The sequence below is a fragment of the Dreissena polymorpha genome, chromosome 1 (genome assembly GCF_020536995.1).
Source record: "Dreissena polymorpha isolate Duluth1 chromosome 1, UMN_Dpol_1.0, whole genome shotgun sequence".
Lineage (NCBI taxonomy): Eukaryota > Metazoa > Mollusca > Bivalvia > Myida > Dreissenidae > Dreissena > Dreissena polymorpha.
In genome coordinates, this window is record NC_068355.1 from 81,687,706 (window position 1) to 81,712,860 (window position 25,155).

Below are 25,155 nucleotides of genomic sequence, written 5' to 3' on the forward strand. Positions count from 1 at the left end.
TTCTCCTTTTGATTCGATATTCCAAATATATTCATTTAATATGTTTGTGATTGCAAATTTTATTTTATATTAACTGGTTCTCATTTTGCCATTTTCATCATATTTTTAATGCTTTCAGAACGTCAAAAACGACAGAGGTTGTTGTTATTTTGTTTAAGTTATTTCTATAACATTAATATGAGGATAAACAGTGCACACACATCTCGACCTGTGTGTTAAGACACACTCTTCATAAATTTGAATGGGATGTGTTCATTCCAAACTTGCGATTTAAAAAGCTAAAACATAATATTGAAAAATGAGTTGCGGTTAAGATTATGCAATAGCGCACAACTTCAGTGCCTTCAGCGCTTTTATTACAATTACAATAGGACAAGTGAAAACAAACTACTGCAGTGAATACAAAACTACTACTACATTTCTTTTAAGTTACCAATATAGTCTTAATAATTTCATTAATTATATGAATATCCAATACAATATTTTTACTTACAGTATATTTTATTTAGTTAGTAGCAGTGTATATCAGAGTTTATTTACAAGTCCTACCGGCCTCTTCACGAGGTCTTTGAGGTTCGACCCGATTAGTTAGTAGCTATTATGGCCGATTTTATTTATACCAATTAGACTTGTATCTATATAGAAGAAAGAGTTACCGCCCGTTTAGGAAAATTTGCCAAAATATTAAATAACAATATTTAAGTCATATTGCAAGAATATTTGAGAATAATTGCCGAAGTATCAGTGTTTTGTGGTTTATAAAAAAGGAATATTTGATTTTGCGTTAAAAACCTGATATTATATACAGGAAGCAATGATTTCTTATCCATGGGGAATGCATGATACCTGCCATAGACAATGTTAAAAAAGATTTTTGGCGGTCAACAAAAAACAAAAACAGGTACATATCTTAATCGTTCTTTCTTTATATACTACAAAACTATATCGCGACGCCCTATCCAAATTAAATCAAATTTGCTTCATAAACATTAGACCTGTAGTGCTCCAGCTGGTCATAACAAAGCGGGGCAGCACCCTGTCACACTTAGGACCCACTCCACCCTCTTGGACCTTGAATATGCCCTTATCTCCAGGGCTTTTTTTCCTCTTTTTGTGCAGCTGCCTTGGCCCCCCTCCCCCATTGTGTGAAGAATTGATTCAAAATTGTAAAAAATGAGTCACAAACTTTCTAACATTGTGAAATTTGAGTTGCAAACTGTCAAATTATGAAAATTTGAGTCGCGAACATCTTGAGATTGTGAATATTTGACTTGCGAATTTCCCAAATTTGTGAAAAACAGCAATTCTCATAGAAGAACAAAAAGCCCTGATCATGATTGCATTACATTTTTGAAGCAGGGCTCGACATTAACGGTAGTCCGACTGTCCAGGACAACCAAATTGTTAGTCAAGACAAGTAAATAAAGAATTTGCTAGTCCGACGGGACATGTGGTGGTTATAATTTAATCACTTAGAAAAATGCGTTATTTCTTTGGAGTTACCACAAAACTATTTTGATTATATTTTGTTTACTTTTGAACGACAAAGCGAGAGATATTCCATGGGATACAACACCGTACTGTTCATAAAGGAAGCAGCCCTTAAAATTTTTCTTACAGACCATTAACGTAGTGACGTCATCTTTTTGTATAGAATGATTTTACAACATCATTCCCATTTGTGGTTTGATTTCGTTAGTACAATGTCGTCTGCTTAAAAAATGTCAAATCTGCTTTCCTTTGGTTTTTCTTCTTCAAAATCACAAGAAACTTAAAAAAAAATACCTAAAGGTCGTCAAGAAACAAAATGTAATTAAAAAAAGAAGCGAAAAAACACGATTTTTGCCAAAGTGGCTGGAAAAATTTGAATGGCTTCAGTAAGATGAAATCACTGCAAAAATGTACTGCAAGGCATGCAAATCACATTTGAAATGTTCATCGTCATTGGATCAGACGTACCAACTTTGCAAAGTACTGAGTAGAATAAGACATAATGGTTAGGACAAGTTGCTTTTGGTCAGGACAAGGGAAATTTTGGTCTACTTGACCGACCGGACAAGTGGCTTCAAAAGTTAATGTTGAGCCCTGTGAAGTAAGCTGTGTTTGAAGTTTCAATAAATTAATCATAATTGTTACACTGAAACTGGTTTTATCCGTTTTAGAAATGGTGTTGTAGATGAAAATTCAAAATGAGTTAATATTTTTATATGTTGGTTCAGAAATTCCTTTCCATTCTGATCTGGTGCAAGTGTCTGTTCTGTGTTGATAATTATTGACCATACAGCATAGTTGTCTTTACAAAAGAAAAACATTCATCAAAAATAAAATAATTTTTTTGTTTCTGACATATACATAATTTTTGTAGACAAGTATATATTTTTCAAACTTATATTTCAAACACAATGACATCTTGAGCATCAGCAAAAGATTCGTCACTGTTTGAGTCAGATTCAGAAAAATCTGACTTAATTACAGTCACTTAATTCTTGCTCATACATGTGCAGTTCAACAAAAAAACTCTTCAAAATCACTATCGACAGCCATTTCCATCATTTTATTACTAAAGTTGCGTCTATTGTACTATAGATATCACATTCTAAGCCCTACAATAGCAGTCCATTATTGAGGGCAAATGAACATGGTTATTTAATTGAATTCAGTTGCAAAAAACATTATTATATGCACTAAATTTTATAAATGAAATGTTTAACAGGTTTTAAAAGCATGACCTCTGTCCTTTAAGGAGTAGCTGTTCTTTTCCTAACATCTGAGCAAATAAGTTGAATTCCTTTGTTAATCTCATATCGAATAGTACTTGATTTGCTTAAAAATGATAAAATGTGTCAAAAGAGAATTTACAAGTCTCTGGCAATTTATATCAATTTTTCATTTCAGAGGAGTTGTAATGGCATACCTTTTGGTTTGCGTTCGTCAGCAAACAGACATTCTACATCACGGCATATACAGTCGTGATTTGTCGCCAGTTAAGTTTGACACACATGCAGTGGGAATAGCCCTCCGTATTGATCCCTGCTTTAACTCTACCCAATATTTTGTGATTTGCTGTGACAATTTTCATGCACATCCTACCTCTTATAAAAACAATCAAGCAAAATGTACAAGCCAAATGCCGAAATTGTCTTTCATTCATCTTGATATTGAATATGTCATCAATGCTCATCTTCCGGCAGACGTAGCTTATCACAGTTTCCAAGCTTTCAGTACCTCAAAACATTTCAGGAAAAGTTTTATGCATTATTTACGGACAACTTTACACTGGCAAGATTTACGTGACAAACGTTGCTTGTGTAGAGAGTTGTATACATCTTGCACGCATGGTGTGACTTTACCTAGGTCAATTCAGATAGTCATAGAACCACCAGCTGTGAAAGTCTGCAAGGCATGGTAAGGAAATATGTATTGTATTATGTTCATAATTCAAAATTTACACTTCAAATCATTACATTTTATAGTAAATAATCAATTGTCAATGTTTGAAAGCACATCTTTTGTTTTAGCAAACATTATAAAGAGTTTCTATGAGAGAAATAGATGCTACGTGTTCAACATTATTTGTAGCTTTTGTTGCTTAAATTGCATTTATAAATTTAAATTGAATAAGTTTAGTCAATAAACTTAAAGAAGCAAATAAGTTAAAATATTTTGATGGATTCTTTAATTTCTTGTGTCATATTCCATTTTCAGCAAATCATTATTTCAACCCAACACTGTGAAATTGTCTTCAAAACAATATCTATTTATTTTCATATGTAAAACTAGCATTGAATGTTCAGGTGTCACAGACTAGAGGGATTGGTGAAGAAGCGTGAGTTTTTGGAAGAAACAATGGCGTGGTTGTCAACCCTGGGTGGTGGATACTCGTCTTTAGGAGACTATTTTAGACACTTTGTAAGTACTTTTTTATGCCCCCCTTCGAAGAAGAGGGGGTATATTGTTTTGCACATGTCGGTCGGTCCGTCGTTCGATCGGTCCGTCCACCAGATGGTTTCCAGATGATAACTCAAGGACACTTAGGCCTTGGATCATGAAACTTCATAGATACATTGATCATGACTGGCAGATGACCCCTATCGATTTTCAGGTCACTAGGTCAAAGCTCAAGGTCACAGTGATTCAAAATAGTAAAATGGTTTCCGGATGATAGCTCAAGAATGCTTAGTTATTCCTAGGATCATGAAACTTCATAAGTACATTGATCATGACTGGCAGATGACCCCTTTTGATTTTCAGGTCACTAGGTCAAAGGTTAAGGTAACAGTGACTCGAAACAGTAAAATGGTTTCCGGATGATAATTCAAGAATGCTTACGCCTAGGATCATAAAACTTCATAGGTACATTGATCATGACTGGCAAATGACCCCTATAAATTTTCAGGTCACTCGGTCAAAGGTCAAGGTCACAGTGACAAAAAACATATTAACACAATGGCTGCCACTACAACTGACAGCCCATTAAGGGGAAATGCATGTTTTACAAACAGCCCTTGTTTAATCCTAACAGTTAACATATTTTTATCCCCCGCCAGAGGCGGAGGGATATTGTTTTGGCGTTGTCCGTCCGTCTGGCTGTCCGTCCGTCCATCCGTCCGTCCATCCGTCCGTCCGGCACTTTTGTGTCCAGAGCCATATCTTGGAAGTGCTCTGGCGGATTTCATTGAAACTTCGTATGAGTATATATATGCATAAGAGGATGATGCACGCCAAATGGCATTGTACACCATATGTTAAAAACAGAGTTATGGCCCCTTGTATCTTGAAAAAATGCTTTTTACTATAGGCACTTTTGTGTCCGGAGCCACAGGGCTCGAATTTAACTTTTTTTTCTACTTGCGAAACATTGCGAGCAGCTTTAATACCAACTCGCAAAATCAAAAACATTCTCGCAAATGTTGCTGGAATCATAATTTAGTTTCGTTTTTTTTTTTTTATTCAACAGTTAACTTTGCTTTGTCTTTCGTATTGTTATTTCCATCTGTGGGCAAACAGAAACTAGTTATTTTTCGCTTCGATGCCATGTCTGTTCAAGTTCAATGACCACGTGTGAATTAGTCGACTGTTTAACGTTATTTGTACCAATACCATCCTGGTATCTGTACTATAAGTATACTAGTCTATACAAGGCGTGCGCTTACGCATAAGGGTATTAAGACGTTCTATGACATATGGTTTAGCGTTCAGGACGTCAAACGCATTAAGCAATATTACTTGTTTTTTTTCACTATTTCTTTACTCACAAAAAATTAAAAGTGGCTTAAAACTTAACTCGCAATCGGTATTTTTCACTCGCATTTTGCGAGTGTGCGAGTGTTAATTTCGAGCCCTGAGCCATATCTTGGAAGTGCTTTGGCAGATTTCTTTGAAACTTGGTATGAGTATATATATGCATAAGAGGATGATGCATGCCAAATGGCATTGTACACCATCTGTTAAAAACAGAGTTATGGCCCTTTGTATCTTTAAAAAATGCTTTTTACTATAGGCACTTTTGTGTCCAGAGCCATATCTTGGGAGTGCTTTGGCGGATTTCATTGAAACTTGGTATGAGTATATATATGCATAAGAGGATGATGCACTCCAAATGGCATTGTATACCACCTGTTAAAAACAGAGTTATGGCCCTTTGTATCTTTAAAAAATGCTTTTACTATAGGCACTTTTGTGTATCCGGAGCCATATCTTGGAAGTGCTTAGGCGGATTTCATTGAAACTGCGTATGAGTATATATATGGACAAGAGGATGATGCACGCCAAATGACATTGTACACCATCTGTTAATTACAGAGTTATGGCCCTTTGTATCTTGAAAAAATGCTTTTTTCAGTTTCAAATATAACCATTTTGTGTCAAGAAGCATATGGGCAGGGGATATCAATTCAACGAATTTGCTTGTTTCTTTAGGAGTATAAACATGTACTTAAAGCCACTTGTTCTACAGCTATGCTTTTCCTTGCTAAACATTTTCTTGAGCCAAATCTGTCATAATATGGTAAAAATCTTGCCATTTTGCGATTTATGTCTTTCTTTTATTGAAAAAATAATGTTGCCAATTGAAAATTTCATTAATAAAATTTGTCATTTGGAGCAATAGACTTATTCATCGAATGGCTGAGTAAGCCCTGCTTTAATGCTACCAGATCAGTAAGCTCTGCTACAAGGCTACCAGATCAGTAAGCTCTGCTACAAGGCTACCAGATAAGTAAGCCCTGCTACAAGGCTACCAGATCAGAAAGCCCTGCTACAAAGCTACCAGATAAGTAAGCTCTGCTACAAGGCTACCAGATCAGTAAGCTAGGCTTCAAAACTACCAGATCAGTAAGCCCTGGTTCAAAGTTACCAGCTATGTAAGCCCTGCTACAAGGCTACTAGCTGAGTTAGCCCTCTTTCAAGGCTACCAGATCAGTAAGCCCTGATTTAATGCTACCAGATCAGTAAGCCCTGCTACGAGGCTACCAGATCAGTAAGCCCTGCTACAAAGCTACCAGATCAGTAAGCTCTGCTACGAGGTTACCAGATAAGTAAGCTAGGCTTCAAAACTACCAGATCAGTAAGCCCTGCTACGAGGCTACCAGATAAGTAAGCTAGGCTTCAAAACTACCAGATCAGTAAGCCCTGCTTTAATGCTACCAGATCAGTAAGCCCTCCTACAAGGCAACCAGATCAGTAAGCCCTGCTAGGAGGCTACCAGATCAGTAAGCCCTGCTACAAGGCTACCAGATCAGTAAGCTAGGCTTCAAAACTACCAGATCAGTAAGCCCTGGTTCAAAGTTACCAGCTATGTTAGCCCTGCTTCAAGGCTACTAGCTGAGTAAGCCGTCCTTCAAGGCTAACAGATCAGTTAGCTCTGCTTTAACTCTACCAGGTCAGTAAGCTCTGCGTCAAAGCTACCAGCTGTGTTAGCTCTGCTTCAATGCTACTAGTTGAGCAAGCTCTGCTTTATGGCTAGCAGATAAGTAAACTCTGCTTCAACCATACCTGATTAGTAACCCCTGCTTCAAGGCTACTAGCTGTGTAAGCCCTGCTTCAAGGCTACTAGTTGATGACGCTCTGCTACAAGGATACTAGTTGAGAAAGCTCTGCTTCAAGGCTGCTAGTTGAGTAAGTTTTGCTACAAGGCTACTAGTTGAGTAAGCCCTGCTACAAGGCTACTAGTTGAGTAAGCCCTGCTACAAGGCTACTAGTTGAGTAAGTCCTGCTACAAGGCTTCTAGTTGAGTAAGCTCTGCTACAAGGCTTCTAGTTGAGTAAGCCCTGCTTTAAGGCTACTAGTTGAGTAAGCTCTGCTTTAAGGCTACTAGTTGAGTAAGCTCTGCTTTAAGGCTACTAGTTGAGTAAGCCCTGCTCTAAGGCTACTAGTTGAGTAAGCTTCGCTTCAAGGCTGCTAGTTGAGTAAGTTCTGCTTCAAGGCTTCTAGAAGTTCTAGTTGATGAAGCTCTGCTTCAAGGCTACTAGTTGATGAAGCTCTGCTACAAGGCTACTAGTTGATGAAGCTCTGCTTCAAGGCTACTAGTTGAGTAAGCCCTGATACAAGGCTTCTAGTTGAGTAAGTTCTGCTTCAAGGCTTCTTGTGGATGAAGCCCTGCTACAAGGGTTCTAGTTAGGCTACTAGTTGAGTAAGCCCTGCTACAAGGCTACTAGAGTAAGCTCTGCTACAAGGCTTTTAGTTGAGTAAGCCCTGCTACAAGGCTACTAGTTGAGTAAGCTCTGCTACAAGGCTACTAGTTGAGTAAGCCCTGCTACAAGGCTACTAGTTGAGTAAGTCCTGCTACAAGGCTTCTAGTTGAGTAAGCTCTGCTACAAGGCTTCTAGTTGAGTAAGCCCTGCTTTAAGGCTACTAGTTGAGTAAGCTCTGCTTTAAGGCTACTAGTTGAGTAAGCTCTGCTTTAAGGCTACTAGTTGAGTAAGCCCTGCTCTAAGGCTACTAGTTGAGTAAGCTTCGCTTCAAGGCTGCTAGTTGAGTAAGTTCTGCTTCAAGGCTTCTAGAAGTTCTAGTTGATGAAGCTCTGCTTCAAGGCTACTAGTTGATGAAGCTCTGCTACAAGGCTACTAGTTGATGAAGCTCTGCTTCAAGGCTACTAGTTGAGTAAGCCCTGATACAAGGCTTCTAGTTGAGTAAGTTCTGCTTCAAGGCTTCTTGTGGATGAAGCCCTGCTACAAGGGTTCTAGTTAGGCTACTAGTTGAGTAAGCCCTGCTACAAGGCTACTAGAGTAAGCTCTGCTACAAGGCTTTTAGTTGAGTAAGCCCTGCTACAAGGCTACTAGTTGAGTAAGCTCTGCTAAAGGGCTTCTAGTTGAGTAAGCTCTGCTACAAGGCTACTAGTTGAGTAAGCCCTGCTACAAGGCTTCTAGTTGAGTAAGCCCTGCTACAAGGCTTCTAGTTGAGTAAGCTCTATACAAGGCTACTAGTTGAGTAAGCTCTGCTACAAGGCTACTAGTTGAGTAAGCCCTGCTACAAGGCTACTAGTTGAGTAAGCCCTGCTACAAGGCTTCTAGTTGAGTAAGCCCTGCTACAAGGCTGCTAGTTGAGGAAGCTCTGCTACAAGGCTTCTAGTTGAGTAAGGTCTGCTTCAAGGCTACTAGTTGAGTAAGGTCTGCTTCAAGGCTACTAGTTGAGTAAGCTCTGCTACAAGACTACTAGTTGAGTAAGCTCTGCTACAAGGCTACTAGTTGAGTAAGCTCTGCTACAAGGCTACTAGTTGAGTAGGCCCTGCTACAAGGCTACTACATGTAGTTGAGTAAGCTCTGCTACAAGGCTTCTAGTTGAGTAAGCCCTGCTACAAGGCTACTAGTTGAGTAAGCTCTGCTACAAGGCTACTAGTTGAGTAAGCCCTGCTACAAGGCTACTAGTTGAGTAAGCTCTGCTACAAGGCTACTAGTTGAGTAAGCTCTGCTACAAGGCTACTAGTTGAGTAAGCTCTGCTTCAAGTCTACTAGTTGAGTAAGCATTGCTTCAAGGCTACTAGTTGAGTAAGCTCTGCTTCAAGTCTACTAGTTGAGTAAGCATTGCTTCAATGCCACTAGATGAGTAAGCTTCGCTTCAAGGCTATATACAACTTACGTCTTTGTGCTCATTATATCAGGTGACAGAAAATGTACATTTTAATCTCATAGAGGAAGAAAAGTCAAGCATGAAGTTCAGGGACAGCTCTTGCTATGTCATTTATTGTATATTTTATTAATCTCATTTCTATTGCAGTCAGTGAGGGCTGGTGAGATTTCCATTCAACAGTTCAGGATAGCGCTGGAGATGGGTGACCCAGTGATGGTCTCAAAGTGCCGTCTGTTTTACGCTCAAAGCCTCATGCAGCTTGGTCCTCTAAGGATGAGCAAACTTATGATCAGGTAGTTTAAGTTTTACATGAAAATCATTTGCTGGTTTTCGTGAAGGGAAGTGTTTGCCTGTTTGTCTGTTGTCAAAACTTTATCATGCTTCAACTCAAGTACAAAAGGTTTGTCGAAGTTTAAAATACATGTACTTGGCTTTAAAGTTCTTCTAATTGAAACAATTAAATCATGGTATATTTGTTCGACCTAAAAGTAACAATTGAAGGTCAATACAATCATGGTAAGAGATGTGTGGCTGTTTTGGGGAGTGCCTAATTTAATAATAAGGTTCATGACTAGTTCATATGTTTGAAAAGAAAGTAAGTTCTTGAGAAAGGAAATATTAAAGCAATTGTTGGGCATGATTCTAATCTTGTAATTCTTCAGATTAACCATAATTAGCTCACCTGAGCACAACATGCTCATGGTGAGCTTTTGTGATCGCCTTTTGTCCGACGTCCATTGTGCGGCGTCAACATTTGCCTTGTTAACTCTCTAGAGGCCACATTTATTGTCCAATCTTCATGAAATTTGGTCAGAAGATTGGTCTCGGTGATATCTTAGATGAGTTCGAAAATGATTGCGTTTGCTTGAAAAACGTGGCTGCCAAGGGGCGGGGCATTTTTCCTTACATGTATATGGCTATATATGGCTATAGTAAAATCTTGTTAAAACTCTAGAGGCCACATTTATAGTCCGATCTTCATGAAACTCAGCCAGAATATTCATCCCAATAATATCTTGGACGAGTTAAAAAATGATGCTGGTTGGTTGAAAAACATGGCCACCACGAGGGCGGGGCATTTTTCCTTATATGGCTTTAGTAAAACCTTGTTAACACTCTAGAGGTCACATTAATTTTCAGATCATCATGAAACTTGGTCAGAAGATTTGTCCCAATGATATCTCAGATGAGTTCGAAAATGGTTTTGGTTGCTTTAAAAACATGGCCACCAGGGGCGGGGCATTTTTCCTTATATTGCTTTTTATGGCTATTGTAAAACCTTGTTAACACTCTCGAGGCCACATTCATTGTCCAATCTTCATGAAATTTGGTCAGAAGATTGGTCTCAATGATATCTTGGATGACTTCGAAAATAATTATGCTTGCTTGAAAAACATGGCTTCCAAGGAGCGGGGCATTTTTCCTTATATGGCTATAGTAAAATCTTGTTAACACTCTAGAGGCCACATTTACTGTCCGAAACTTGGTCAGAAGACTCATCCCGATAATATCTTGGAGGAGTTCAAAAATGATGCCGGTTGGTTGAAAAAAATGGCTGCCAGGGGGTGGGGCATTTTTCCTTATATGGCTATAGTAAAACCTTGTTAACACTCCATAGGCCACATTTATTTTCCGATCTTCATGAAACTTGGTCAGAAGATTTGTCACAATAATATCTTGTTATCTCAGGTGAGCTACTTTGGGCCTTTCAGGCCCTCATGTTTTTAGTTTCTAAGCCAAGTCCTTTGATTGTCATGTTGCAGTAGAAACTGCAGAGTTGTAGCACTTGATTTATTGAAAGATTGTCTTTTTGAAAAGCTTCCAATCAAGCTATATTTCCATAAAATCTCCACTAAAGTAATCAGTTATCTCAACATTTCCTTTGTAAAGAGATATAGCACAACTGTTTAACAAGTTGCTAGTCAATTTGAAAATCTAAAACTGTATTTGTCAGTGAGAAAGAAACCACAACATCTCTGTCTTTTTTTGCTATCAGGATTTAAAGCTGCTTAGTCAAGGTACTGTTTTATTTATGCAGCAGATTTTCTGTTTTGAAACTAACTACTCCTAATAATTTGGTAAAATAAAATAAAACGTATTTAAGTGATATTGGTCATATGCTAAAGGTGGCCAGCAGAGCTTCAGCCAATCTTGAACAATCTTGCTGTCTGGTCAGGAGCTGCCATGCCAACTTTAACCTTTTCAGTGCGGGAACCGAATTTAGAAGGCCTTTGCAAACAGTTTGGATCCAGATGAGACGCCACAGAACGTGGCGTCTCATCAAGAGCCATACTGTTTGCTACTCTGATAGTATTTTTTGAAAAAAATCGAAGAAAATGCTAATTTTAGAAATTCAGCAGACGACATTTTAGCAGAAGACAAATTTCCCAGCATTCAAAGGGTTAAAATGCAGGGTTTTATATTCTCATTAAAAGACAGGGTAGCCTTGAGCTGACTGCACTGGCTGAAGTTACACTGGCTGCCTATGGCATGAGACTCATTTGCGTATGACGGGACTTAATTGTTTTATACTTTGTAGGCAAGAGTTTCACACAGCTCGGTATGTTCTGAAAGACCAGAAGCTGGTGGACATGTGCAAAGGGATGTGGAGTAAGTTACAGTTCTGTTACGCCAAGAAGAGAGTCAAGCCCACCTCATCCTCTGATGTACATAATGGAGTGACCCTGGCGAGATGAATCCAAGAATACCTCTGAAACTAGTTAGAACTATGCAGATGCTAGGAATTAGCTTTTAAAGCAAGCATTGAGTTAGAAACTATTTTTTCTATCTCATAGGAATGTTAATCAGATGCTATGTTTTTACATTTAACCTCTATATAGAGTTATTTTGTTTACATAGTGCATTTATCTGGTGTGTTATTATAGTTAGAATGTTGCTGTGTAGCAGCAAAAATTTGATTATGTGCCAAAGTTATGCTTTGTTTATTACCTTTTTTTATGTGCAAACAATATCAGAAGTACCTGCTTCCCTATTAGTGTAAGTTTCTTAGGTTACTGTTCATTTGTTCAAGAAACGTGCTTTGTAAATTGAGATTTATAATACTGCACAGTCATTTTAATTGCAAATATAATTTTTACATTTGTTGAACTACTTATGTCCTTTCCAATGAGTGATCTATTCCCAGTATTGCCACTTATTGCTTAAGTATTCAGCGTTGTTGTTTTAATGAAATATAGTGTTCTTTATTGCCTAAACCATATTTAAAGAGTTTGGGATGTTTTAAGTCAGAGTGATCTTTTGATGACTTGTTGACCGTAATATTATTTATATGAAAATTTTAAATACTACAAAAACATAAGGTACACAAAGACTAAAGAAATAAAGGAAAATGCAAATAATAACATATCCTGAAATTTCTTACATGTTCATGTTCAGCACAACCATAAATTGCTCAATCAAAACACTTTTATCAAAGTCTTCTATTTAATACTAATATTTAATTTGATTTAAATGTATCGTTGTTTTGAATGCGTTCACAACATATTTTTGTTATGTTTTTTGTTATGGAGTTTATTGAAATCATTATGATGGTATCAGAATTATACATGCATATGACATTAAAGTTGGTGTCATGTAAAAAAATACGATAAAGGTTTAATGATACCTGTTTACAGATGACTGTGAAATTTTAAAGGCAAAACCACTTCTCTAAATTTTTAACTTTTATGAATTTATGAACTGAAGTTTGAACATACATGATTTTCTTTAAAATTCCAGTTTTAGTTAGTTGACAACATTTATTTTAAAACTAAAGAAACATCTTAAAATGAGTTTCATAATCTTTATTGGCAATAATACTTACTACATATATGAAACATTTTTAAAATATATGGGTGTATTATGTTTTAAATATGAATTACAAAAAAGCGTATACTGAGCAGCATTTATGTAAAAGACATGTATTTGGAGTAGTTTTGAATAAATAAAATAGACATGTTTGAAGTTTGTTTTTCCAAGTGTGTCTGCATAATGTTTTGATATGGTGCTGGAAAGTTTTCAAGTTTATAATTTCATGCACATATCTGAATTGTTCATCCCACATTACCAGCTTACAATTTTGCTGCACAACTGAAGAAAAGGTCAATAAAATTTAGTTATTGAAAATCATGTTTTAAAGTTGAGTATGATTTTGCATTTTATGGATATTAAAGAACGATTTAGATTTGTTTGAAAGTTTTATTTATTTCATGAATGAACCTGGTGTATTCAGCAAATTTTACATTTTTTATATGAAAAAATCTTCCACTAAGTGTAGGTTATTGCAGTAATGACCAAAGGCTTGGATAACTTTGGAATAAAACAAAACGGGTCATGGCCAAGACAGTTTGATCACAAGCATGGGAATGACAAACTGTTAGTTATTTCTGAAAAAGCAAACACTTAGTTGTTAAGGATATCAATTATGCCACAATGTTGCAAATGATTTGTGTTTTAAAATACAAATGTATATATTCTAAACATAATTAAAGATAACTTTGATATTTTTCTACTATAAGCAATAACGTTATTTGGTTGATTTAGCGTCAGCATGCTACATAGAACATGGCCCAATTCTTTGGTTGATGTAGTGTCAGCCAGCTACATAGAACATGTCTCAGTTATTTCGTTGATGTAGTTTCAGCCAGCTACATAGAACATGGCCCGATTCTTTGGTTGATGTACATGTAGCATCAGCCAGCTACATAGAACATGGCCCAATTCTTTGGTTGATGCACATGTAGCATCAGCCAGCTACATAGAACATGGCCCAAGTCTTTGGGTGATGTAACGTCAGTCTGCTACATAGAACATGGCCCATTTCTTTGGTTGTTGTAGCGTAAGCCAGCTACATAGAACATGGCCCAATTCTTTGGTGTATGTAACGTCAGCCAGCTACATAGAACATGGCCCAATTCTTTGGTTGATGTAGCGTCAGCCAGCTACATAGAACATGGCCCAGTTATTTGGTTGATGTTGCATCAGCCAGCTACATAGAACATGGCCCAATTCTTTGGTTATTGTAGCGTCAGCCAGCTACGTAGAACACAACCCAGTTATTTGTTGATGTAGTGTCAGCCAGCTATGAACCACATGACCCAGTTGTTAAGAAATGTACAAGCCAACTTTGCTTAGGATCTGTTAACTGAAGATATACTTGTAAAGTGTTTTGTTTAAAGGAAAAAAAATCTAGTCAGAAAGTGTGGGAAATTACACAGAACTATAAATCTCAAGTCTTTGGAATCATCCATCAGTAGTACACATGGAATGATTTCATGTAAATTTCTTGATCAGGCCAGCAGGGTATACTGTAAATAACATAAATATTATTAGTGTTAATGTGCACATGTGAAGTATCAAGCCAATCGGTCAATTTGTTGACCAAATATTGATTTGAAATTATTTTCACACATATTGTGACAGTAACCTTGACCTTTGACCTAGTGACCCCAATTTCAATAAAGGTCATCTACTGTTCAATGCCTATGCACATGGGAAGTGTCAAGCCAATCGGTCAATAAGTTGACGAGTTATTAATCTGAAACGATTTTTACAATTATTGTGACCTTGTGACCCCAACAAATAGGGGTCATCTACTGTGCAAGGCCAGTGCACATGTAAAGTATCAAGCCAATCAATCAATTCATTAACAAGTTATTGATCGGAAAAGATTTTCACACTTGTTGTGACAGTGACATTGACCCAAATTTCAATAGGGGTCATCTACTGTCCAAGGCCAATGCACATTTTTAGTACTAGTATCAAGCTAATTGGTCGATTCGTTTATGAGTTATTGATCGGAAACAATTTTTATGCTTATTGTGACAGTGATCTTTGACTCCAATTTCAATAGGTGTCATCTTCTGTCCAAGGCCAATGCACATGTGAAGTATCAAACCAATCGGTCAATTTGTTGATGAGTTATGCATCGGAAACGACCTGGTTTACCGACAGACCGCAAAACAATATACCCCCTCTTTTTCGAAGGGGGGCATAATTACATTGTTCTTGTAGCAATGCTGCATTGTAACTTTTATTAAATGCAATTCAAGATTTACTTAGCTTTAGTCTACTTTTCACAACCAAATATTTCCTGATGCTCAATTTTATTGCTGATGCATATGTAGATTTAGTTAAAATCAATAACGTTACAATTAAAGTTACAAAAACAAATATGCTTGTTGTTATAAGATAATTCATAATAAATGCTGTATTATATAGTTATTGTTTTACAAGTTTGTAAAAAAAACATGTTGAAATATTTGGGAAATAAATTCATTTTGTATTCTATTATTTGTGTTTGTTATTTGAAGTTTAGTTTCCCCCCTGAGTTATGTTATCGGATTAATAGAACCATTTGATACAGAAATTACAAGCAGCAACCTTTACTTGTTCTGAGTTTCCATGTTGGTTAATGTCAAATGTAAACATTGTAAGCACACAGTTTGTGAAGTTCAGTGAGACTTGTATGTGAGATGAAGCATTTAAAACAAATATGAAGAGGCTTTCAGTTAACAAAATTTAATATCAAAGAAAGGTGATATGAACACAACTTGCAAAAGTAATTGCATGAAAGTTTTTTTTTCTTTGTGTGATCAATGATATTTTTTTTGAAGAACAAAACAAAAAAACAAGAATAAAATTGAAACATGCTAAAATCCTAGTCATATATACCTCCAAAGATATTGTTTGCTTTGACAGAACACTTGTTGTGGTTCTTCCCACATCCTGCTAAAGGCCATAACTTGTTAATCAAAACAGCTCTGTTGGGTAACATCAATCATTATGGGTCACAACTAGCTCCCCATGTTAAATTAAAGAAAACATTTGCTAAAACATTATATTTATTTTCTTGCAAAATCTGCATGGAACTTAGTCAGATTTTTTCATCTTCAATGATATTCATACAGAATTAAAAACTTCATCATTTGGGTTCAAACATATTTTGACTTTAGCATAATATAACATATCATAAACACAGTTGAGCCGCTGTAAGCCTTCAGGGCATACCTTTCCCTTATTTTGACCCTTTTGCGGTTATTTTTGCAAAGTTTTTTAAACAACATGTCTATGTGGGTTGGGCTTTAACATGGGATACTAAGGATAGTCTTCAAACTAAGATGAGACCATTTTCTAGTTCATGTCTCATGGTCATCTTCTCCCCAGCAGAAGGAATCCTGGCCAGTATATGCTCATCTCTCGATCCATGTATATTTCTTTCAAGCTGAAAATAAATGACATGACCTGCATCATTAAAAAAAGATCATCTGCCATATGTAGCCAGCAAAGCTCCTGACGAGCCTGAGCATCCACGCAGTCTGGTTTGGAGTTACCCTATCTGCTATGTGGCCGGCAAAGCTCCTGACGAGCCTGAGCATCCACGCAGTCTGGTTTGGAGTTACCCTATCTGCTAATGAGCCCATGAAACCTTGCATGACTTTATAGCCACCAGATAACATCTGACCAGACAGCGCAACTTTGAACGCCTGTCTGAAGCCAGGCTGGCTGTATCTGACATAAGATCCATTTTTGCACAATGTTGCTCAAATAATTACAGAAAATGAATTTAAATACAACCAAAAAAGCAGCATTAAACTAATATATACAAAAGCATCCTGTATTTTGATAAATTTAGGCCTTTTCCGCTTTTGGGAAAACGCCACACTGGAATTTTGGGAATTTCGCGTTGTGAAAAAAAACATTTTGGGAAAAAATTTAATCGCAAAACTGGCTCATTTGGGAAAAATAATCGCATGTTAATTGTGTTTCTTATATCTCAAAAAAGCCGTTAACTGGCAAATAACGAATATTTTTATAACATATTATTAAAATTTTACAAAATCTTATGAACATGTGTGATAAGTGCAGGTTTTTTTATCTGATTTTGGGATAAGGGCCTGGCCTTTTTTTAGGAGAAAAAAATCGCATGAAACGCCGGATTTTGGGGAAAATAAGGAAAGTCTTAAATAATCAATTTAACATATTTTACTGTTTTTAAAACAAATTCAAGGCAACAGATAATTTAATTATGCAATATTTTATATTTTCTACACTGGATAAGGCTAACTTATATATTTAAAGGTTAAAAAAAAAAATTTTTTTTTTTTTGGAATTGGGATTTTTTTTTTCAATTGTGAAAAAACCAATCAGATTTGCATTGGGAATGGGGCCCATATTCGGACCCGTGGCATAGGGCAGAAAAGGCCTGAAATTATTAGACAATTGAAAACAAACTGAACAATATATGCACAATTATTTTGAATGCAGATTCATGCAATGCATACATCATGTTTAAATTACTACCTTAAACTTCTAACCATATATCAATTTGAGGGACCCAAGGCTGAGGTAAAAACGGAATCAACATTAACATGTATATTCAACTACTTTTGCTTAAAATATTAATCCTATACGCAACAATACAATACCAGCAATAAAAGTCTTGCATTCTGTTTAATCCAAATCTTCAAATCTTAATCATTTGAAACAAGAAAATGATGGCTTTACAAAGAAATGTCTTTTTAATGATTTGTATGAACAATATACCCTTCCTGCACTTTGCCCAGTTCAGTGGACCCTGGAATTGCTCTCAGCAGTGATTGCCATGCGGACCATGTGGAGACGTACCCAATGTAAGCATCAACAGGCATGGTGCGTCGGATTGATACTCGCTCATCCTCAATCCTGTATTAATAGATGCAAGATGATTTATTAACCACGAACCTTGTATAACAAAAACAATAATTAAATATTTCCATCTAAGATTTGTATGCTGCCATTATCTGTCATGTCAGTAAATATTTATCCACCAAGAGTTTACAGCATGCCATTTGAGAACACTGCATTACTGATAATCAAATTTCCTAAATCATAATCAGCTTACCTTTGTTGCTCATGAAACGGCAATTTGATGTCCATGTACATGTTGTCTATGTGGGATCTCTGCTTATCCCAGTACTTGCCAAGGGTAAAACTATAAAACTAAGAATATATCCTTTAATGCATTCACAATAAAAATAAAATTTGTACTCATCTGTTTTTAATGAAATTTCAATTAAACTATAATTACACTTGGAGACTTTTCTAAGGCAACACTTTTCAAATTTGAACATCACTGTAACGAGTTCAGATTTTGACTTCAAATTTTAAATATGATCATTTGACTACATTATAAGCAAGCCCATGATCAAAACAATCATCCTTGAAGATTGGACGCTTAAGCACGTCCTGAGGTGTGTATAGTTTCATCTTTTTGAACATGGCATTGGTGAAACGAAATATTATTATAAATAATTTTCAATTTCATCATTTAAGGTGGGTTCTTACCTCAGGAAAACATAAAATTAATGTTAAAAAATGTATTGCTCATATAAATAATCAAAAGCGCAACTGCACATTTTGGAAAATTGCATGCGACCCACCCCACATGAGAAAGAGTCTGATTATTAGGGATGAATGATTGTATCCTAAGCTTGCACTGAATGTAGTCAAATGATCACATCTAAAAAAATTAATGAAAATCTTTACTTATTACAGAGATGTTAAAGTTTGAAGTGTATTGTTAGAAAAGTCTCCAATACAATTGCAGGTATGCATTATTGCCAAAATGCTCTTCAATATAGATTTGAGCCATACACTAGTTTTATGTTATCCTCATGCAAGAACCCACCTATAATCATAAATGATAAAATTTAAATAACATAAGAATAATATTGCATTTCACCATTTGCTTGTGCAAACAGATAAAACCATAAATACCCCACCTTTAAAATGTTCGATCGTCAAGGATGAATAATTTCACCGTGAGCTTTCTCAGAATGAAGTCAAATGATCACATGTATCATTTTAAATCAAAATCTTAACTAATATTAAACTGAGATATTCAAGTTTGAAAAGTGTTGCGCTAGAAAAGTCTCCGAGTATAATTTAAGAATGAAAATTCATTTGATTCTTAGGTGTTATAAACAACTATATTCTAGGTTTTATATGTATTTTTCCATGAAATAAATTGTTTGTTGGTTTTCAGTTGTTTTGCACTGTAAATCAGTCTTAACATGTCGGCTTGGGTACTACTTAAAATCTTAAATGTACCCTTTTTACTCTTAAGTATACTTAAATATTATACCCAAGGTACAGAAAATATACTGAAACGTTCCCGGGAATTCTTATGCTAAATTGGTTGTTGTCTGCTTTTTTTACCAAATAAATTATGTTCATATTGACGTCAATTTTCTGTCAAATAGCCTATAAATTATCTAAATTCCTGCTAAGAAAAGCATATTGAGGAATTCTCTTGCCTGTTTCGACATTAATTGTGTGGGGGGGCCGGGGCTGGATAAAACTCGGATAAAGCATAAATTGGCCAGGTATGTGTTAGTATATTTTCAGTACCCCGGGGTACATTTAAGTAGACTTAAGAGTAACCAGGGCACATTTAAGTAGTTTCCTAGCCGACAATGACCATTCAAGCATAACTAAGTTGTCACTGGCAAATCTATCTTTTGATGAGTTAACTTGACAAGGACAATCATTCTTATACCAGTAACTTAACATCTTTCAATCATCATAAAAGTTATGTCAAAGCTAGGATTTTAAATTATCGTCGAGCGCTTTTCAAATCAAGCAAGTTTGACCAGGCTGTCAGGAAAGAAATTTATCACTGTTTTACCTTTTTAACAATATTGTTAGCATCCTCATTATTCAGAATATTATTGCCGTAGCCATATCCAGCAAAAACACCGCCTGGTTTTAAAACACGTATAACCTCCTTAAAAAATGTCTCCCTGTCGAGCCAGTGAAGTGCTTGCGCTATTGTCAATAGATCTACAGAGCCATCTTGTAGGAAACTTAAATTTTCACCTGAGCAAACTGTGTAGGTCAATTTTTCATGTTTAACCGCTGATTTGATTTGCTCCTTGCTGACGTCACATCCAATTACCCGACTGAAGTGTTTAACAAGTGGGAATGAACTCTGACCGTTTCCACACCCAACGTCGACAGCCAGAGTGTAATCACCAGCGTCCTCTTTTCCGTGTCCATAGAAGCGCATGATTGTTTCGTACACGCTATCCGGATAGGTCGGTCTGTATTTTGAGTACAGCTGAGCGTGGTCCTTCTCTTCAAACAGTCTGATCGCCATGGTCCGTACACAAAATATAGAAAATCGAAATAGATCGCGACCAGTGAGTACCGTTACCCCTGATCTCATTTGTGTTATCATCGTTTATTCCGTTTACATTAAGTATATTTTGCGGTTCATAATTTAAGACGTCAAACTAATGTCAGATTTGCAACTAAGGGAGGCAACTAGGTAAATGAATATTTGTTGATTACGTGCAGTGTAACATCGTTTTATTTTTTATTATTATTGCACACGTGGAATATAGTCTCATTTATAAGACGCGCAAAGAATTTAGAGATACTTTTTATATGGGCTATTTAAGAGCGTCAAAAATTTGGACTAACGTGGAATTATAAAGCATATTTTCAGGATTGACTGAGGCACGATTTTACATATCTGTTTTATATAACACAAATCAACTGAAAAACATGAAATTACAAATTGTTTTTATTCATGCTTTACGCAAGAAACGAATGACATTTAGGATCGTTTTGCGTGTCTTCAAATTATTTCAACTACTGTATGTATTAAAAGTACAGAAAGCCGAATTTTCAAAACATCACCCGAGACAAAGACGTTCAATATTTTAAATTTTGACGTCGTTTGACGCTGCTTTTTTATCGCAATGTCACAATTTATGCGAATGATCTAGATGCCGATAGCCGCGTTTATTCAATCAAATAATCTATAATTTACACAAATTACAAATGTCATACTCTTTTTACTGATCCGTATAACGGTTTGCAAAATTACAGTTGCTGAGCAGTAGATTGAAGTTTTCTACGGAATCCGGATAATGCCATCTATAATCTCGCCCTTCTTTCATCAAGGGCGACACACGACACACGAAGCGATACGCGATATTTTGCGCGACAAACGATATTTTCCGCGACATTCGAAGCGGCACACGATATTTTGCGCGACACATTAAGCGACACACGATATTTTGCGCGATACACGAAGCGACGCGCGAGAAAGTACCACGAAATATCGCCCTTGTGTAGGTAGCCCAAAAGGCGATATATCGTCGTAAATGTCGCGTGTCGCTTCGTGTATCGCGCAAAATATCGTGTGTCGCTTCGTGTATCGCGCAAAATATCGTGTATCGCTTTGAGTATCGCGCAAAATATCGTGTTCAGCTTCGCGTGTCGCGCAAAATATCGTGTGTCGCTTCGTGTTTCCCCATTTGAACGCGAGACGCGATATTTTGTGCTATACTCAAAGCGGCACACGATATTATGCGCGACACATGGAAGTAAGGTATGATTCTTTGTTCTTAGTGTTCGTGCGAATCCATCGTCAAATTATGTTTGCATTACTTTCTGGTTTTTATAAATGATAAAAAACTGTTTTCACGCCATACCTGTCTGTTGACATATGATGGGGATGATTTAGCTCATATATAATGTCACATGTGAAATTGAAATATAACGAATAAAGCGGTATTGTTTTCTGACAGAATCTAGATCTGTAAAGCTCGCGGTATCAAATACTTCCAATACACAGCACCTTTTAATAAATACTCATCATCATCGCCTTATCCGATGTAATCCTCAGGCAGTCAAATCAGTTGTCGGCTGCCATGAGTAGCTCATCCATAGGGAGTGACGTCCACTCCTTCACATTTTCCAGTCAGTTTTTATTCTAACGACTGTCATATTCCGGACGTATCGTTCGTATTGCGCTCGATGTAGGAGATGCGGCGCAGTCTTCAAAGACACCAGTTCGTACAGAAGGCTGGAGACTACGAAGTACTTGAATATATTAAAACCCCAGCGGCACAGATACCATCATTGGAAAGTGTTGGGCTTAATTACTTGCAGCTGGTCACTTCTTCCAGCTTCTCGTCGTACATGGTGATGTTTTCTGGTGTTGTTAGTGGTGATCATCATGATCTTGTCGGGTATATGATGTGTTCAGTATAGATATAGTACTTTGCTGTCTGGCAAGAGCTATTTCGGGAGGGCATGCGCAACTGCATGATTCTCATATGACGCTCAGTTCTCATTTCTGAGACCGGAATCTTGTTTTAACCACACTCTGGTAAACGGGAGAAACGAAGTGGGGAGGGGAGGGGGGCTTGTACGTTTTGTACGACCAGCCGAGATTCTTTGATATGAGACGGGCGCCGCAAGGGTGACTTGAGCCCACGGAAAGGAAATTATGAGGACAAAACAACACCATATCAAGCCGGAGAAATCGGGACCGGAGTAACAAAAACAAGCACTCCATCGCCAGTCGCCAGAGTGGATGCGACTGGAGCTAATCCATCGATCAAGTTTGCGAAAAAGGAACACCCCTGGCAACATGGAACGAAATGACACGTCATACATGTGGCAAGATCCACGGACAGATGCAAGAGTTGAAGCGATACCGCTGACTGTTAAATCATCGGACGAGCCGAGGTAAGTTGGCCAGTCTTTGGGATAACATAAAAAGACGAACAAGATATGTTCAGTGGAGAGAAGTCTACATCGTCATAAGCCTCACCATTGTCCATATTTGGTTCATCTCTATATGAATTACAGTTCCGTGATTTAGACCTTTATCATATGTGTGATCACAACATGCGTTGACGGATTTGGCTGAAGCTGAAATTATTTCTCGCAAGTTTGGATTTATGACTGTATACGTATTGATTTTTCATCTATTGTTTCATAAATGTCACTTTTTTAACAACATGTGCAATATTTTTCAGATTTCGCAGAACGAATGACAACATGTTGCACACATATACAATATATATTTAATTCTCTTGTGTTCCTTTATTTACAACAAGAGAGACAATACAAATATTTGTCTGTTACTGCGTATGCAGTAAACTTAACCTCAAATTAAATTTGATGGTATTTCATTTTAAAAGTAAAAGTATCGTATAAATACAAATATTACACATATAAAAGAACATCTTTTTATTAAGCAAATAATCACTAAGAATGACGTATTAAATGAAAAACGTCTGCGAATTCATCATTAGTTGTTACTATGGATATTTGAACTGTTTATATGGTTACTTATTGTACACAGAGCAAATGTTCGGTATACTGTGCATTCATTTCATTTCGTTGTCAGAAAGAACTGTCGTGGTTTCGTAAAATCAGGAATTTTCGTTGGAACTTATTTTTATGCCCCCCTTCGAAGAAGAGGGGGTATATTGCTTTGCTCATGTCGGTCTGTCGGTCTGTCTGTCGGTCGGTCTGTCGGTCGGTCGGTCCGTCCACCAGGTGGTTGTCAGACGATAACTCAAGAAAGCTTAGGCCTAGGATCTTGAAACTTCATAGGTGCATTGATCATGACTCGCAGATGACCCCTATTGATTTTGAGGTCACTAGGTCAAAGGTCAAGGTCACGGTGACCCGAAATGGTAAAATGGTTTCCGGATGATAACTCAAGAACGCTTAGGCCTAGGATCATGAAACTTGATAGGTAGATTGATCATGACTCGCAGATGACCCCTATTGATTTTCAGGTCACTAGATCAAAGGTCAAGGTCACATTGACCCGAAATAGTAAAATGGTTTCCGGATGATAACTTAAGAACGCTTAGGCCTAGGATCATGAAACTTGATAGGTAGATTGATAAGGACTCGCAGATGACCCCTATTGATTTTGAGGTCACTAGGTCAAAGGTCAAGGTCACAGTGATCCGAAATAGTAAAATGGTTTCCGGATGATAACTCAAGAACGCTTAGGCCTAGGATCATGAAACTTGATAGGTAGATTGATCATGACTCGCAGATGACCCCTATTGATTTTCAGGTCACTAGATCAAAGGTCAAGGTCACGATGACCCGAAATAGTAAAATGGTTTCCGGATGATAACTGAAGAACGCTTATTCATATGATCATGAAACTTGATAGGTAGAATGATCATGACTCGCAGATGACCCCTATTGATTTTCAGGTCACTAGGTCAAAGGTCAAGGTCACGGTGACCCGAAATAGTAAAATGGTGTCCGGATGATAACTCAAAAATGCTTATGGCTATGATCATGAAACTTAATAGGTACATTGATCATGACTGGCAGATGACTTCTATTGATTTTCAGGTCACTAGGTCAAAGGTCAAGGTCACAGTGACAAAAACATATTCACACAATGGCTCTCACTACAACGGAGAGCCCATATGGGGGGCATGCATGTTTTACAAACAGCCCTTGTTTCTTATAATGTCTGATATAAGATTCCGGACATAAACATTCGTTGAAACGTCAACGTTCGTTGAGCGGATCCACGAAAATAAGTGCTCGGACGAATAATAGAGTTTCTCAGATATTTACAATCTCATTTTATATCCAGTGCCATTATGTAAAGTGAACAACCTATAACATATTGCCACAGTAGGGGTTGTATATTTCTTTAATATTTAAAAACGATATCATTCTGCTCATAGCTCAGTCGTTATAAGATATTTTGTGAAGCGATGAGCGGGGCACGACTGCGTTCAAGAATCTAAGACAACAGTAACCCCGTGTGTGTATGTCAGAATTTATTTACAGGTCATCGCTGAGTCTTCGCGACTACCTTATGTGCTGGCAGGAGTCCTTCATTAAAGACATATGTCCAACTACTGATACTTAACCGTGTTTGCAACAAAAATACAAGTTTATTAAATAATATTGGGTCTATACAATTGCGATCGAACAAATCACAAATCCTTGCTGATGTATTTTACATGATTTTCTTCATCACAAACAAATGTCATGTTATCTCACATTAATAATTGAGCTTTTATTTACGCAAAAAATGGTTCAACGAAATGTCAATGTAGTGTTTAGAAGCATATTGAACCATTTTTAACATGCGCACCTGGATTTATAAGTAGTGCACATTTGAGTTGACTTAAATGTGTATGCAGTGCGGAAATGTACCCGGTATGGATGTTAACGTAAATAACGAAAAGTTATCAACATGTAGCATTGAAAAAAAAAACAGCACAATGGCCAAACAATTCATTATATATATTCAAT

At 36.9% G+C, this 25,155-nt stretch overlaps 2 protein-coding genes across 3 annotated transcripts; one reads left to right on the forward strand and one right to left on the reverse strand.

Annotated features, from left to right (window-relative positions):
* The first annotated feature begins 647 nt into the window (after positions 1–647).
* Positions 648–15,357, forward strand: LOC127837848 (uncharacterized protein F58A4.6-like). Of its 2 annotated transcripts, XM_052365260.1 has the most exons (5): positions 648–901; positions 2,896–3,405; positions 3,795–3,909; positions 9,214–9,359; positions 11,606–15,357. In XM_052365260.1, exons 1-5 carry the CDS (start codon positions 840–842, stop codon positions 11,760–11,762), a joined length of 990 nt encoding a protein of 329 aa, XP_052221220.1. In that variant the 5' UTR covers positions 648–839; the 3' UTR covers positions 11,763–15,357. The 2 variants fall into 2 exon arrangements, with proteins under 2 accessions (XP_052221220.1, XP_052221229.1); XM_052365269.1 differs by lacking the exon at positions 2,896–3,405.
* A 212-nt stretch (positions 15,358–15,569) lies between these two features.
* Positions 15,570–20,357, reverse strand: LOC127837861 (putative methyltransferase DDB_G0268948). Its single transcript, XM_052365277.1, has 4 exons — positions 19,733–20,357; positions 17,948–18,045; positions 17,611–17,748; positions 15,570–16,288 (listed from the first exon to the last, which is right to left on the reverse strand). The coding sequence occupies exons 1-4, from the start codon at positions 20,282–20,284 to the stop codon at positions 16,216–16,218; spliced, it is 861 nt and encodes a 286-aa protein (XP_052221237.1). The 5' UTR covers positions 20,285–20,357; the 3' UTR covers positions 15,570–16,215.
* Positions 20,358–25,155: the final 4,798 nt, after the last annotated feature.